The following is a 16,115-nucleotide window of genomic DNA, read 5'->3' as shown; positions in this document are numbered from 1 at the left end:
GACTCGAGTCCACACCTCTGGTTAGCACCACATGGTCCAGGGTTTGAATCCACTAAAGCTTGCATTCATCTCCCCACATCTTCATCAGCTCTCTCTGGATATTTCTGCTTCCTCCCCGAAGGTTTTGCAGAGCTGATTAATTGGTGGCTCTAAATCGTCCATAGATGTGAATTGTGTGTTTATATGTGTTAGTCCTGTTACAGATTGGGAACCTGTCCATTGGTACACTGCCTCTCACTCCATGACAACTGGGAGCAGCTCTTCGACTCTGAACCTTCACCCTGAATGGGATAAGTGGAAGAAAATGGATTGGTGCATGAATACCAAGTCCAATTCTGCCCTCCCTTTAGCTCTCTGTTTGGTTCACTTTAAATTCATAGGAGGGGGGGAAATCGTTTTTAGCTAAAACTGAAACACTCAGTACTTTTTGATCAAAAAGAATAATCAGAGCGATTCATAAGACCCTTATGAAAAGGACACCGAGGGAACAGTTTACCCTGCCCGGGATAGGGTTACCGGGGCCCCGCCCTGGAGCCAGGCCCGGGGAGGGTGCCCGAGGGCGAGCGTCTGGTGGCCGGGCCTTAGTCCATGGGGTCCGGCCGGGCACAGCCCGAAGAGGAGACATGGGCCCATCCTCCCGCAGGCCCACCACCCGCAGGAGGCGCCATAGGGGTCGGGTGCATTGTGTGCTTAGGCTGCTGCCCCCGCGACCCGGCCCCGGACAAAGCGGATGAAGATGGATGGATGGATGGAGAATTATTAAAGTTACAGTTTCTACTAATCGTGATGCTCCAGTTTTTATTCTTTCTTGACTTCTTTTTGACTCACAGTGCCTCTTACATGATAAACTTGCAAACAAGTTGACAGTGATCTACAATATTGGTACATCTAATATCTGTTTGCTTTAAAAGGGAGCTCTTATCTGTACTCTGGTTCTTGTGCATAATCTTATTATGGAACAGTGGCTTAGGTTTACCCTTGTTTTTTAAGCTGAGAAGAGCATGTCTTCTTTGCCCGGTCCATCAAAAAAGGATTCAGCCCTTCGTCTGGCACACTGCTTATGACTCTCTGTCCAATTCTTCCCTGCCTGTCACTGGTGTCTGTGCACCAGTAATGACTCTTCTCTTACCACCAAAAGCCCTGGCTAAAGGGACTTGTTGATCCTCTCTCTGAAATGCAGTGGAGCTTGGGGAAAGAGCCAGTGATTAAATGTTCTTCTCCACAGTTCTCCACAGAACTTATTACTCTTGTCAGGTACATGCTTAGATGCACTTCGCTGTATCATTCCCTCTATTTCTCTTCGCACATACATACACAAATAGTTTAGCATTTAATTTTTTTATGTGCAACAATTAGATGCAATACAAGTATTAAAAATAATTGTGCTCAGAAAGTGAAAATATATGTGCTTCTAAGTGTTTTTGCCAAAGCTGGGCGAAAGCATAAATAAACATGAGCATAAACACACGCGCCAAATCTCTCCTGACTGACAGCATCTGCATTCAGAAATGATAAATATCTTAACCTGTTAAGTGGCTTTGTGTTCCCACTTGATAGCAGAGATCATTTCGGAATCAGTTGAAGAAGAAATATATGGAAGCTCAGGGATTCAAGTGGAGGGGATTGATGAGAGGAGGGGGGTGAATGGCTTACAGTATATGAGGTAGCTTTCACTCTTCTCTCTGATGTTCTCTCTGTTCACTTTTTGTTCCTTTGAAATCAGTAGGCGGAGAGGTTTTATTGACTTGCCTGTAGCGCTTTGTGCTTCACCATGTAAGCTTACAGTTTTTTCTGATTGCTTAAGCACATTATTTGTAACTATTGGCTAATTTTGCAAAACTCTTCACACAAATAAGAAAACCTGTCACCCAATCATCAAAGCATTGTAGTTCTCTTGCAAAAGCAAACACAGCTAGATTAACTCTTCACACCTTCGTAAAAATGGTGTTTCCGTATCAAACAGTACACACAAGCTATCATCTACTAAGCACACAATGCGCCAACTGCACACTGATGGTATGAATACAAAACACATCTGGCTTTTGCTTTCTCTGTGCACAAGGTAGGCTATGTCAGTTTGAGCTCATACTGCTGTCATAGATCCATAAGCATAGAGGGATCCAAACTTCAAGTACTGGTGTTTATTCAAACACATCAAAACAAACACAAGTGTTTATTTCCAAGTATAGGATTATTTGCAATCGCCATAATGACTATATGGGTTTCTTGGTCTGCAGTGAACATGCTTCCTCTCCCCCCTCCTCGTCTTCCTCTTGCTCCTCCTTGTCCTTGTCGTCCTCTTCATCCTACTTCTTCACCTCCACGTCCTCTTCCTCGGCCTCCTCTACTTCTCACTCTTTCTGCTCCCTCCATTGTACTCCGCACACACAGCTTACCTGTATTATAGTGCTTAGGCTGATTGCAAAGTGAACTAATTATCTAAAAAAGTTTTCACATGTGAAAGTGTGCCAGACAGTTGGCAAATTAGTGTTAATGATAGCCATACATGTGTATACTTTTGCTAGGAGTGTGTTGGAAATTTGGTAATTGAGTGTTGTGCAGTGAATTGTGCCTACAGTTTTGCAAAGTGTGTATTACAAAATTGCAAACTGAGTGCAAAGCAGTTTTTGTGCTTTTAGTTTTGCAAACTCAGTGAGTGGTTTTGCTATAAGTCTGAATAGTTTTAGAAATTGTGCTACAGGAATCACAGTTAGGGTTTAAGCATTCAGAAAAAACTGTAATATTCATGTGATAAGATGCCAAGCCCTTGCAATTCATAACATAAAGTATCAGCTCTTCCCCATTTTAAATGCTAAAAGTAGTCTTTCAACAAACTACATAGATGAATGCTTGTGAAAAGTAGTTTTGGCTTATTTATGATACAACGACCCTCTTCAGGCCTGTTTGAGAAACTTCATATAGACTGTATATAAAAGATGGGCTTATATGTGATTTCCACTGGGGCCAGCTGCATCATATTGCAATGCTTGTAAATCCATGGCTCTCTCTACCTCACAGCACCAACCGTATAGTTTGGAAAGGCATATGGGTCAGGACATTTTCAAAATAAAAGACCTTGTGTAAACTAAGTGCTGTGTTTCTGAAATGTTTCTGTTGTGCAGAAGGTGTAGAAGAAATATTAAAGAACAAATCTGCGTCACAGACCCACACCGAGTATATACACGGTGTTAGCCTCCAGGCATTCTTTCTAATGGCAAAAAGGGGATCGCTGTTGTTAGAGTAGAGTGCCCTCAGTGGCCTAAATGCTCAAATCAGAACTGCAAGTCCACAAACCAATTTGCAACTAAATGATGGCTACATCCATTTTTTATAGTCTATAACATCACTCTCGCTTGCTTCCAAAATAAATAAATATTTTATTTTATTCCATTAGAAGCATATATTGTAAATATCTTTGAGTGTTTGCCGAACATAGCTTGGTCTGAAACCATCATTTACTCCAAGTAACTTGGGTTTAATATGCCAGTTTTTGGGTCATGTATTTGTATTCCTAGTAATTAAAATGAACCTCATAGTTAGTTACTTTAATTAGACAACGACAGATTGGCACAATGGATAGCTCATAACATGTTCCCACATGTATGCCTGTATCTTTTGGTATCTACATTGCAGTCATGTACTTCATCATTCCTCTGTTTTTTATACACTGCTTGTGTCTTGCTATCTTGCTCACCTTGTATCTCTATCTGTCCTCTCTAAGGGTACTTGTGTGTGCTCGTTTGTGTTTGTGTGTGCCCGCTATTCTTTTGGGCTTTTCTCTCCTGATGATCTCCTCTCATCCTCCGTGGAGCAGCCTTAATTACAGTGTGGCTCTTCGCGCTCTGCTTGGTGCTGATTAAAAAGGACACTGACGCTCCATGGGGAAAGCATGACTGGGAGTTTGTTCACTTTCATGCACACTCTGCTTATCGCTGTCTGACCAGCTCCATTACCATGGCTTTGAGGCCCAGTTTGTAATTGCCTCTCTTTATTACTGTGCCTACATGTCAGGCCAGGGAACAAGGACCCGCCGCATCCGGCGAGAGTGTGTGGCAAGCCAGGAATGCACGCACGCACGCACACACATACATACACATAAACATGCACAGTGTGAATCTGAATGCTACAACCCAGGCCAGGCAGAAAACAAAGCATTTTCAAAGTGAGCTAGTGTCATGCTGAGAACAATTGACCTAATAAAATAGAGGCCCTCAAACACTTGCACATAAAAAGCCTGACTTAGCCTGATATGGTTAACAAACCAAGGGTTTCGCAATTCATTCTTTGATGACAAGGTTTTGATTTCATAATGTATTACCAATTTCAAAAAAAAGACAGAAAGGGGCACAACCATCGTGTTTATTCTTTTTTTAAACAAGCGTGAACAATGACACTAGCTTTGAAAAGGCATGGCGCTGTTTTTAACATTGAACACATACTGTAAAAGATAAAAGGCATCCACTAGTTTGTTCACTCCAATTATGAAGCCCGTATTTTAGCTTTATTGCAATTGCTTTTTCATTTATTTAATTATTTATTGAGTGTTGTGCAAAGGTCTTGAATCAGTCCCCATTTCTTTACATTTAGCTAACAAGGGAAACAATTTTCAACTAATTAATGACCTGGCAAAAAACCTGAGAGATGCACCTGGTCCTTCAGATGATTCATCTACTGTTTGTGAAGCTTCATCCCAAATGCTCTCAGTGGAAGAGTCGCTAGAAAGACATCATAAGACCTTAGGGCTATTATTATCATCATTATTATTGAATTTTGATTATTATTTTTAGTTTCCCAAAACACCAAAAGCCACAAAATGCTCAGAATTACAATTAAATAAACAAACATAAAATAAAAAATATTAAATTCAGTGTGTCGGCTTTTATTTTAAATATGTTTCAGTATTCCAAATATTAACTTACAAGCTTATTAGAATTGTACAAACAATGTTTTTGCTTTAAACACAGTATTTCCATGTATGTTTCCACATATTTTTTTTTTAAATGAACTATTTATTTGTCTGTTTAATTTTTGGAGCTGGAAATGATCATATTAGGACATGGTTAAAGCTAAGTTTTCACTTAATGCTAGCAAGCTTGTCTGGCCACAGACAGTCATTCCTCTACATTTGTCCATTTGAGGAACTACACTACACTTCTTGGCACTTCAATGTGTGCTATATTTTTTAGTCCTAGGTTGGTACACAAATTAAAGCTGAGGCTAATACAAAGGTGATATTTTCAGAATAAGTTAAAGTGTTGGACAAGTTAAACTTTTTGGGGTTGGTGATGGTGCTGGATGAATTAAGCAATCCCCGTATTCTAAAACAGGTATCTAATGGTTTTTTGGACATTCAAATTAAATTTTAAAGCAATAGCCAGCAAATACTAGGTGTAATTCTTACTATTTCATCCTTGGTATTATCTGTACTATAAAAATGTTTAGTGGATTAAATTCCATGTATTGGGACGGCGTTTGTAACCGCAGACTCGATAGCTTGACTAATGGAGCATATTTTTATTAATGGGAAACACGATTTGGTAATGATGCAGTGCTGAGTCCCATATATTAGACAACGTTACCTGTAAGTCATTCCTTAATGGAGAGTATATGAATATATCACTTAATTCGGCTGTTCCTTACCTTTGGGACCTTGACACAACAGCGGGTGAAAATTTTTCAACACAACAACACGGCGCAGAGCTGACACAGCACCTGTCATCAAGATGGAAAGTACGCGTGATGCCAGAAGTAAAACAGGCAGATGTCAGCTGTGCTGACTGCCTTAGCAGAACATCCTCCAACAGATGGCAAATCTCTGTGATGAAGACCCTGAATATATGTTGAAGTCAGCATGTTTACATTCGGTTGTTTTCTTTTTTGAATTGTTTTCTGTGTTTCATACCAACTTTTAGGGGTGCATTATGGAAAACATGGGGAACAAAGTTAAATGTGGAAAATGAGCTAAAAGTATTAAGATTGAAGTTGTAATATTTTTTAAAGATCACAAGTTGAAATATGAAGAACAAAGCTGACAATCCAAGTCAAAGTGTAACCACTACTGCATGGCTATCTTGACAAAGTGCCTCGGGCTCATGAATTAGTGAAATCACATTTCAAAACTGGTTTAAATAATTTATCTTTTGGCACATAAACAGTGTGAAAACAAGTGTAAGAAACCTGAAGAGCTTGTGCAAAAAAACAGCATGTCTGGAGAAAGAAAACCCTCAAGAAAGAGTTGGTTGCCATGATGTAAACTGACATAGACGGTCAAGACATATGCAAGGATCATATGATCTATCACAAGAGGCAATAAGACAGTTGATCGAATTGTTTAGATTAATCATATTTTGTATGTGTAGGACACAAATCTCTTTTTACTTGTAACATATGTCTCTGTGTAGGGCTGCTCAATTAATCGAATTTTAATCACGATTACGATCTGGGCTTTCAACGATCATTAAAAATGACTGAGCCAATTATTAGCCCCGCCCTCGTGCTTTACTCTCACGCTGCTCCGTGTGGCAAATCGAGCGCACCTCTCTGCATTTCGAACACACCTCACAACAATTAAGAGGACTCGAGGGAAGCTCGGAAAGCTAAGCAGAAGTTATTTGGAGAGGAGAGTGACTGCCGTTGGTTGAAAAGAGAGGTAAAAAAAAAAACTTCAGTGGTGTGGAAACATTATGGGTTTGCGGAGTCAGACGTGGATCAAGTAGACACAGTGTGTAAACTTTGTTACAGTTTTACTTACATCTTATGCCATCAGCTTGTCCTAGGTCACGGTTTCCTTCCACATATAGCTTTGCAAAAATTGCATAAAAAGCGCTTGCAGGAACAAAAACATAATATTCCAGAAACACGCTTTGCCGATCCGATCAGCTGTTCATAACACTTCCCACATTGAAAAAGACTCAACGCGAACTATCGCATGTCCGCCATTTCCTGTCTGAAACCAGAAGTGACGTCATTTCGCGGAAAATGTAGTTTTTTACTTGTAGGCCTTAAAAACCTATACTGGTGTTTTTATAAGTCATGTTTGACTTTTCTGAATAGTTGCTGGGATGCTTAGAACTCATATTGCACTGCTGGAAATAGTTTATTTTGATGCACATGCTGTTTTCTTTGCAAATTTGCATCATAGGATTGTTTTTTTGTTTTTCCTGCAGTATATAAAAATTGCTGTATCTCCAAAATAAAACTATGAAGACACTCAAAATAAATTTCCTGTGGTGGGAAACTATTTTTTGCAACTTTTTTGTATTTAAAGTTTTGAGGGATAAGCCTCTTAAATTTCTCCAAGTAGAAATATATGTAAAAAACAAAAACGATTTTCAATTTTTTTTTATTGCACTTTTTTGCAATTAATGTAATTACTATGGGCTTAATGCATACATATTATTAAAATATGGGCTATAACAGTTGTATTGATGTATAGCAACTTGAAATGCTCCCAAAAATGGCACTACAGCATGTAAAAAAATAAATAATATGAGCTCTGGCGGACTTGGTTCTATGGTAAGTCTTAAAGGGTTAAATAAATATCGTCAAATAATCGAGATCTCAATTTCAGTGAAAATAATCGTGATTATCATTTTTGCCATAATCGAGCAGCCCTATCTCTGTGTATATATGTCTGGGTGAGCCAGTATGATTGAATGAATGAACATTGTCAGCAAATCTTAACATTTATATGTTTTTAGAAATCATTTATTATAAATCCCAATTCTTTGGATTTTCATATATAATAGGTTAATATTATCTTCCCCCTAAAAATGCCATGCAATGTTCTCCATTTGCATGTGTTTCATGTGTCCAACAGTCTTTAAAATTTGTTCGACAGGTCACTACATTCGAAATTAAAATTTTGATAAAGCCCTGCAGGCCTTTTAGCAAATATTAAATAAATGACACGTTTGCTGTTTTCCTTTTTGACAGGCTTGATGAAAACGAGAAGAGATTTAAACCTGCTCTTTCTGCCTTTGACTTCCAACTCCTCCTTTACAACCTGACGGCTCTCAAGATCAGCAATGCTGGGGGACACAACTGTAAGTGTTGGTTTGTGTTTATGAACTTGTCCCAACAAGCATATCCAATTCATTTTTACATGACTTACACTGGAGCCTTAAATGGGTGGTATGTGCTGTAGGAGCAAATAAAATCTATCAAATCTATTTTTCTGAAAGCACTATTTACAAATAATGCCAACATTTAGAGGCCTACAAAATTACTAAAATCATTGTTTTTTATGACCGTTTTCTTTAACCAGACAGGAACACATTATTCAAGCTGCAGCAGAACTTGCTAGTAAATCGGTGTTGGTGTTTGTGCTCGAGGAATCGTTCAACTGTCCCCTATCTGGCTCTGCAACAGAACGGGACATTTATTCCCAGATGTTTGCGATGAGTTCTTGAAATTTGATAGTTTGTATTGTAATGAACCAGCGGGATCTGAGAGGCATTACGGTGGATTAAAGCGTGGAGGAGACAGAACAGCTGGACAAAATCACCAGCTTCCTCACACTTACTTACACCATTTTAATTAGCTGCTTGGTGCAGGCGTCACCACACAGACTCTTATGTAGTTCCACATGCATGGCGTTTAGGCACAAAAATAAAAAAAACCCACACACACAGGCACACTCATGCATATTCCATCAAGCTGTTTTCTGTACCCACCCACCTACCTACCCACATGAACGTGGTATCAAAGTCAAGCACACAGTTTACACTGCATCTTTTGCACATTATGGGGGAGAAACTGTTAATGACTTGTGTTAGGTCTCAAACTCATTCTCAAACAGTGTTAGAAGTGCTTTATCGCTGCAGGCGGTGCAACAAACTTTAATATCCAAACCCCATAAAGCTGTCCTCTCATCATTCTCATCTCTGCCTCTCACATTTTCCTTCATTCTTTAAAATTCTCCCTGCACCACAGAGAGTGTCTTATTAACAGAACTGTATTACTTAAGTGACAGTATTGTCTTTAGGTTACTAAGGCAAGGCTGTGATGACAGTCGCAGTAAAGAGCTTTTATTTTCCCCACCACAAAAAAAAATTAGGTTTGAAAAGCAAGTGTGGCTGTATTGAAAGTTTATGGGAAATCAATGGCTTAATGGTTAAATGTACAGGTGCCTAAGGAGACCTAAATTGTCAGAGTCTGCCAGGCTGCTGTAAAGTCATTTGTTGCAAGTAAAATCTCAACTGCTCTGACAAGGTTTCCTGCAGAAAAAGGATTGATGGAGAGAACTTGCGCAGCACGACTTAAAATGGAAGGCTTTTAATTAACCAAAATATAGGCTTCAGTATCTGAAAACTGTTTTAATTGCACATTTCCACCCGTTGAATGAGCTAATAGAATTCAGGAGCTACTGGAGAGTAAAGGGTAGAGGCTAAGGCAAGTCGCGGAAAGGGAAGAGGACTGGCTTGCCTACTGATTATCCCTCAGAGGTGTAAATGAACCGTCTTTCATCACCGCTCAAGGAATCTCTGAATCATGGCTTGTTAGATGTCAAGGTCCATCCTCTCCTCTGGTTCTTCCACTGTCTCGCCCCTCGCCGTTTCTGCCACTCAGGTCATTATGCAGTCGCTCATCCACACTTGGTTTATTCCTTATCTGACAACTGCTACATAGTCATACGTGCATAGAATCTGTCCGTCTATCGTCTGTCTGGCTATTGAAAACGGACACGGTAATGTACACCAAAAGTAATTTTGTGTTCTGCGGCTGTGGCTCAGGCAGTAAAGGGTGAGAGGGATACAGTTCAGCATGGCCTGCCCCCATCACTATTCATGAGAGGAGAGCGGGATCTTGAAAACCCCACAGGAACTGCACGTTTGACATACCTCCACAGAGTCTCCTGTCTGTTTTTTTTTTCTTGTCTTGCTCTGCTGCAGTGATTTATTCATTTGCTATATCAAAGAGTCCCTGGATCACAAGTGTACGTGTGTGGGCACGTGCAGGCACATGTGTGTAAGCAAGCATTAAGTGCGGCATTTATGGCCGTGTGGGTGGATGAATCGGTTATTGTGTTAGTGTGTATGTGTGGGTGCATGTGTGTATCTGGCTGTAAAATGTAAACACAGGCCAAAACCTATAATGAGACAGGGAGAGAGGGACGGCACTGCAACAAATGCTAATAACCTACTGCTTAACAAGATGCAGAGACCTCCCACTATCACCACCACCACACACACACTTGCACCTGTCGCTTATTCCAGAGAAAGATTTGTATTAACATCTTTGACATTCCTCCTTTTCCTTCCTTGCCAGACACATCACAGCTCGCAGGAGTAACCATGACCTCAGCAGTCGTCTCAGCTGACCCAGCCTTTCCTCCTGCTCTGTGGGTGGAATCCTGTTCCTGTCCCCCGGGCTTTGCGGGCCAGTTTTGTGAACAGTGTGCCCCCGGATTTACCCGGGAAGAGCCTGCTAGAGGGCCTCTCTCGGCATGCGTTCCATGCAACTGCCACCAGCATGGAACGTGCCATCCAGAGACAGGTAATAAGTGAAACATTGACATTGCGTTGTACACAGCTGTGTTCATGTGATAAATTAGAAAAATGTCAGGAATTCATAATGAATTTGGTGCCACTTCACTGACAGCCAGTCAGCAGTATTTCTGTTTCAGCGACTCCAGCTGAAGTAGGGAAAAAAAAGCATGAAAATGTTGAATTCATAAATCAAGTGCATTTCATTTTTAAAGGTGCACTTCACTAGTTTCACAGTCAACGTACTACTTATAGGGAGGGTGCCACAGTCTGTCAAAACAGCTTTTTTTAATCTCTCTGTGTCTTTGGGGGGCCTTGGTTGTATACGAGAAAACATCTTGAGTGTTGGTCAGAAGTGTAAACTAAAGTTTGGAGAGTATAAATATAAAAAAGAAAACACATATGGCAAACTTCACATGGAATTCAGAAGTCAAGAGTGGTCTAAATAATAAAGAATAATCCTTTTTAATAGAGGTGGATTTTTGTAAATAGCCTATAGCTCGCTATCTATTCGTCCATCTGTCCATTGTCACAGGGTCCATTTACTGGAGGTCTGTGGTGAATCTATGTAGAGCCAATGCGGGCTATGCCGATGGCAGCAGGCAGGGAGGTAATGGCGTCCGGTTTAGAAGTGCAAAAGAGTCCACGCACATCCTCCTCATCCTAGGGGGCAGGTGTAGAACTGAAAAATGCAATAGAGAAGAAGAAGTAATGATTCGCATAATGCAGTTTTGCAGATTCCTTATTTATTGCATCTGGTAATGTTTGTGAATCCAATATCTCAAGAATGAAGAGACATAGGAATTTGAAATTGATACCACAAGTGTCTCTACTAAAAATCCTGGGCGAGGTCAAATCTCAGTGACCTCGATCTCAAGGTTCAGGTCAAAGGCCAGGCTTCCTGAAAATCTTGTGAATGCAATAAGTTGAGAACAAGGCAACGTAGGATTTTGAAATTGATATCATAGGTGCATTTACTAGGAGGCTCGGGATTCTAGTATTCAGCAAGTATTTTTGCAATTGATTTCACCCAGCCAGCAACCCTTCCACATTTTTTCCAAATCATCAGCAGTAGCAAGGGGGTCACCGACTGGTCTCTAAGCCTGTGAGATTGGGGCCTTATCCAGCTTAGAGTTACCAGGGGGGTCTGGATTCTTTCCCAGCATACAGTGGAGAAATGTTGAGTACACCATGCTAGTCCATCACAGGGATAATGGAGAAACACACACATCCACACCTACAGCCAATTGTGAATCACTAATTAACCAAAAATACTGTATTTGGGCTGTGGGAGGAAACAAGATGAGCCTGGAAAATCCTAGAAGTGTGTTTCTCATCTCCTTTTGTCCTAATTCTTGTCCTCCTTTTTTTTGTCCTCTTGCTGAATGCCCACTGTACCAGAATATTATTATGATAACTGACTGCTAATTGAATACTGTTTAGATGCTGATTTCAGGAGCACAACGTTTTACATTGTCAGGCAAAAGAGCACTCACATTTGCATGTAAATTTGCAGGGATAGTAATGTAATTGAGAATGGAAAACAATAACACTGCACTGGATAGAAAAGAAAAAAATACATGTAAACTACTGATGCTAAATGCTTTCTATTGCAGTGTAACAGGAGACAAAACAGTAAACAAATCAAAATACAGCTTCCTATTTTGTGTTGTCTCCCCCTTCATATACTGTAATATCACACATTATTACTCCTGTTTCTTCTCCAAGGGCACGCTTTAGCTTCAATGTTTTTCTCTGAGCAGAATCAGAAATGATTGTAACTCTGTGTCTCTCAAGTGTCATAAAATTGTAAAAAAAAATACTCATGACTTAAACCTGTAAAGTCTCCTAGTAACCAAAGTAACCGCAAGGTGTTTTTTGGTGCACCACCGTATATCTCTTTGTGTCCAATTTAAGCTAGCGATAGCAAGCAAGCTACCAGAACCGTTAATTACTTAGTCCGGGACTACACATCTTGCCAGCAATTTGCCAGGAAACGCAGAAACTTCCAGCAACCACTCAAAATCAATTAAAGAATACTAAGTTTACCAAACATCCAGTCAGCAACAGTCTCTATGTAGTGTGACTTGAAGGAGCAAAGCTAGCTGGGCAATATATGCCTTCCTTGAAGCTTTCCTTGCGTTTCACCTGGAAACAAATTTACTGGTTGATCACATCAGCCACTCCATAACAATGCAATTTATGAAATGTCGGCTTTTCTGTACTATTCTACATTTGATGACCTGCACGTTGAAAAAACTAACTTTGGAGAGTTAAACTACTCGTCTTATAGAAAAACAGTAAAATGCATTTTGCTGACAAAAACAAATCCAACTGACATTTGTCGCAATTCCCAGCAGCTATGTCTGGTCATTTGCCTAAATGTGCTAAAACATTATTTGCAAACAAAGAATGAGAAATGCTCTTTCTGATAGATAAGAGTAACAAACCACTGTGAATAATTTCACATATTGTTTTGACAGCTTCAAGTGTCAATTCAGAATCAAGACAAAAAAGTAGAAAAGTGTAAATTTCATTGTGTCATATTTGAGTACAGTTTTACCGTTAGTCTCATGTGGAAGTGCTCAATAATGCCACTATTAGTTTCTATTAGTGTTTATTGTTTATAGAGTCTCTTTTTCAATGTCGGAGGCATTACTAAAAAAAAAAAAGTTTTGCACATTACTCATTACTTTCCTTAAAAGTGATGTAGTACATTACTTAATTACTTGCCAGATAAAGTAATCAGTTACGCTGTTTGCTACATTAGTTACGCATTACCAAGCCACTTAACAGAATAAACCTGAGGCTACAGTCCCACACACTGACACAAATCCCTGTCCTGATGACGGCAAATAGGATCTTTCTTTTAGTGTTTACACATGAACACAAAACCAAGAACACAAAGAGTTAAAAGCCAGCCCAAAGAGACTTCAAAGCAGTCATTTGATTTTTTTGCTTTTTCTTTTTTTTATTTATTTGTTTATTTGCTCAATCTTCCTCAGATAATTGAAGGAGCTTTGTAACGCAAGTAACACCGTCATTCTAGCTATAATGTCATTACTGTATTTAGCCCAGTAATGCGTTACATTACTGTGTTACTGAAAAATGTAATGGGATCTAAAATTAACTTCCTAAGACCCAAACTCTTTCATGGCATGCATTTTTAAATTTCTCTTTGCTATTTGGGCTTATTGTGACCTGATGAATCTAAAAACAAAGAATTTTCTTTTTACCTGATATAGTTTCTAAGAGGAGGGAGGATATCAGGCCCTTGTAGAGCAAAATTTAGCATTGTGTTCCAACCCCAAAATGATGTCCAGGACAATCAACAGTAGTAAATACACACAGAACAGGCAAGTATGCAAATCTACTACAAGTGATAAAAAAAAGTAGTACAAGTAGTAAAAAAGCAAAAACCACCAAAATTCTTGAAGTTCTTTGTCAATAAAGCCCAAAACATAAGTAAAAGGCATAGTCTTGGGTGAGTCGTAATATTCATGAAAAACATTTGTAGCCTGAAGTAACTGCCTCCAGGTTACCTAAAAACACCTTAAATACATTTAGCGAGACCAGCTCTTAAAGTTTTAAGAGATGTTGCATCTGATTCCACGAGGAGGGAGCTGCAATGCCCTTTTTCCAAATGAATTTGGGAAAAGGGCATTTCAATATAATGCCATTCAATAAAATACAGATCCAAATCTCTAGTTCTAAAATGAAGTCTGAAGTATTCAGCCAGTGTTACATGACACGAGGGATCATCACGGGTTCTTGAGACAATATTTTCTATCACTGGGCCCGTGAGAGAGGGGAAGAACAGAAAGATGGAGGCTCTTTGACTGAAACATTTCTTTTTTTTAGTCTTTCTAGAACTGACATTCAGTCATCATCACTTCAAGGGAATGTAGCTCAGCCATCCCTCAGGAGCATTGGCAAGCTATCACTCAAAACTTAAAAACTGGGTGGCTCTACTAATACAGCAGTATCCTCATTTCAACTAATCTTTATAATAACAGATAATCTAAGAGTCTGTATTTAAAGTACCAGACTTTTTTTCTTGTGGGCGACAATAACAGCAGTCGGAGCACGCTTTCACATTCACATCCCAAATGTAACGTTCCATAAATGACAGAAGTAAAACGGCAGCTGTTGGGTGTGTAAACAAGTCAACCTGTGTGCGCTTATTTAGATATGCTTACATGTCTGTCAGCGTGCGCTCTTTATTTTCCTCCCTGAGCCTTTTCCACGCTATCTCGTTCACACAGCTTTTAAACGACTCCATCTCACCAAGAGCAGACAACTATCCCATCCAAGGTCTCACCCTCCATCCTTTATCTTCCCTCAATCTCTCTCTTCCTCTCCTTACCCGTCTTCTTTCCTACCCAACATCTTGAAGACTCAGAGATATGACCTAGTTAAGAGATGCCTGGAGCTTTGGCTGAGAGTGCGCATTATGTTTGTGTGTGTGAGTGTGTGTGGGTTATATCACTGACTCTGTGTGCATGTGTCTGAGGTCCGGAAGCAAGTCTAGTATCACTGCCTGCCTGCCTCTCCCCTAATTAGACTTGTTAACCGCCTCTTGGCTAATGATGTCTAATTTGCTTGCAGATTTCCTGTCTCTTATGTCTCTTCTCAATCTGGTTGTCTCCTTCTCTGTCACACGCTCTTTCTCTCTCCCTCTCTGCCTCTTCTTGTTCGGCAGACTCCCTTGTCAGTCTCTTGCTCTCTCCCGCTTCCTTCTTCCTGTCAGCTAAAAACTCCACCTGCTCTCACCAGTCACCTTGACTTTGTTATGTTTTTTTTCTTCTCCTTTTTACGTCCTTTACTCCCCTCTGTGGGGAGCGTTCTCCAGTTTCTACTCCCTATGTGGCCTTCTGTCTTTCATTGTTGTATTTCCTTTATATTGGCATAGTAGTCCATGCTGTTCTTTTATGCTTTTACGAAGGCGAACAAATGCTTTTATTTTAAATAGGAGGTAGTAGCATTAGTACTTCAACTTGGACCACAGAGAGGGAAAGTGGGGAGGTAATAAATGAAAATCAGTTTTGTGTTTTCAGCATCGTTTGAACACAATCCGTGCAATTTTTATTAACTCAATCATGAACTTGCTTAACAGTTTTGGCATCAAAGTGGTTTATACACAGCAAGCGATACTTTGGAGTGTCGTAATCGTATCTTTATCATTTTCCCCTGTCAGGTCTCCTCAAATTATGAACAATTTTCACTGAACAAACACACACACACATACACACCCACACAGACACTTTTCAGGATGCGTTAAAAATATATACCTGGCTCAGACACTATGCAAATGATGAATGAGAGGAAAGCAATATGTCCTCTGAGTCATGTATTATAAATGTTTCTTATGATGTGTCCCCTGGACTGACACTTGAATAGCGCTGGCTGTTTATTAGAAAAGGAAGCTAGTTAAAATTATCCTCTTCTTTTTTTTTTTGGAAATGAATGATGATGGCTTGTCGCCTTGTGAACACAAGCCGGCTTCCTTTATATAACAGCAAGCAAACAAGCAAGAGAGGCGCTCCATGAATCTATAAGTTCTGGTCAAGGGGAACTATCAAAGTAAGTTGATTAGAGACATCCTGTTCATCGTGTGTCACTAGGAGG

The 16,115-nt window shown here is 39.8% G+C and overlaps 1 protein-coding gene across 1 annotated transcript in view; it reads left to right on the top strand.

Annotated features, from left to right (window-relative positions):
- The window catches only part of lamc3 (laminin, gamma 3), a 152,447-nt gene that overhangs the window by 102,046 nt on the left and 34,286 nt on the right, over positions 1-16,115 (top strand). The window contains exons 11-12 of the mRNA XM_085464129.1: positions 7,936-8,045; positions 10,270-10,497. Coding sequence (XP_085320255.1) covers positions 7,936-8,045; positions 10,270-10,497 — 338 coding nt within the window. The remainder of the gene's footprint in view (positions 1-7,935; positions 8,046-10,269; positions 10,498-16,115) is intronic.

The sequence above is a fragment of the Copadichromis virginalis genome, linkage group LG7 (genome assembly GCF_057382275.1).
Source record: "Copadichromis virginalis isolate Kocher_CV1m ecotype Utaka linkage group LG7, C_Virginalis_male_GT1.1, whole genome shotgun sequence".
NCBI classification, from domain to species: Eukaryota; Metazoa; Chordata; class Actinopteri; order Cichliformes; family Cichlidae; genus Copadichromis; species Copadichromis virginalis.
The sequence above is the reverse complement of the archived record's forward strand: the minus strand, read 5'-3'. Positions and strand labels throughout refer to the sequence as shown.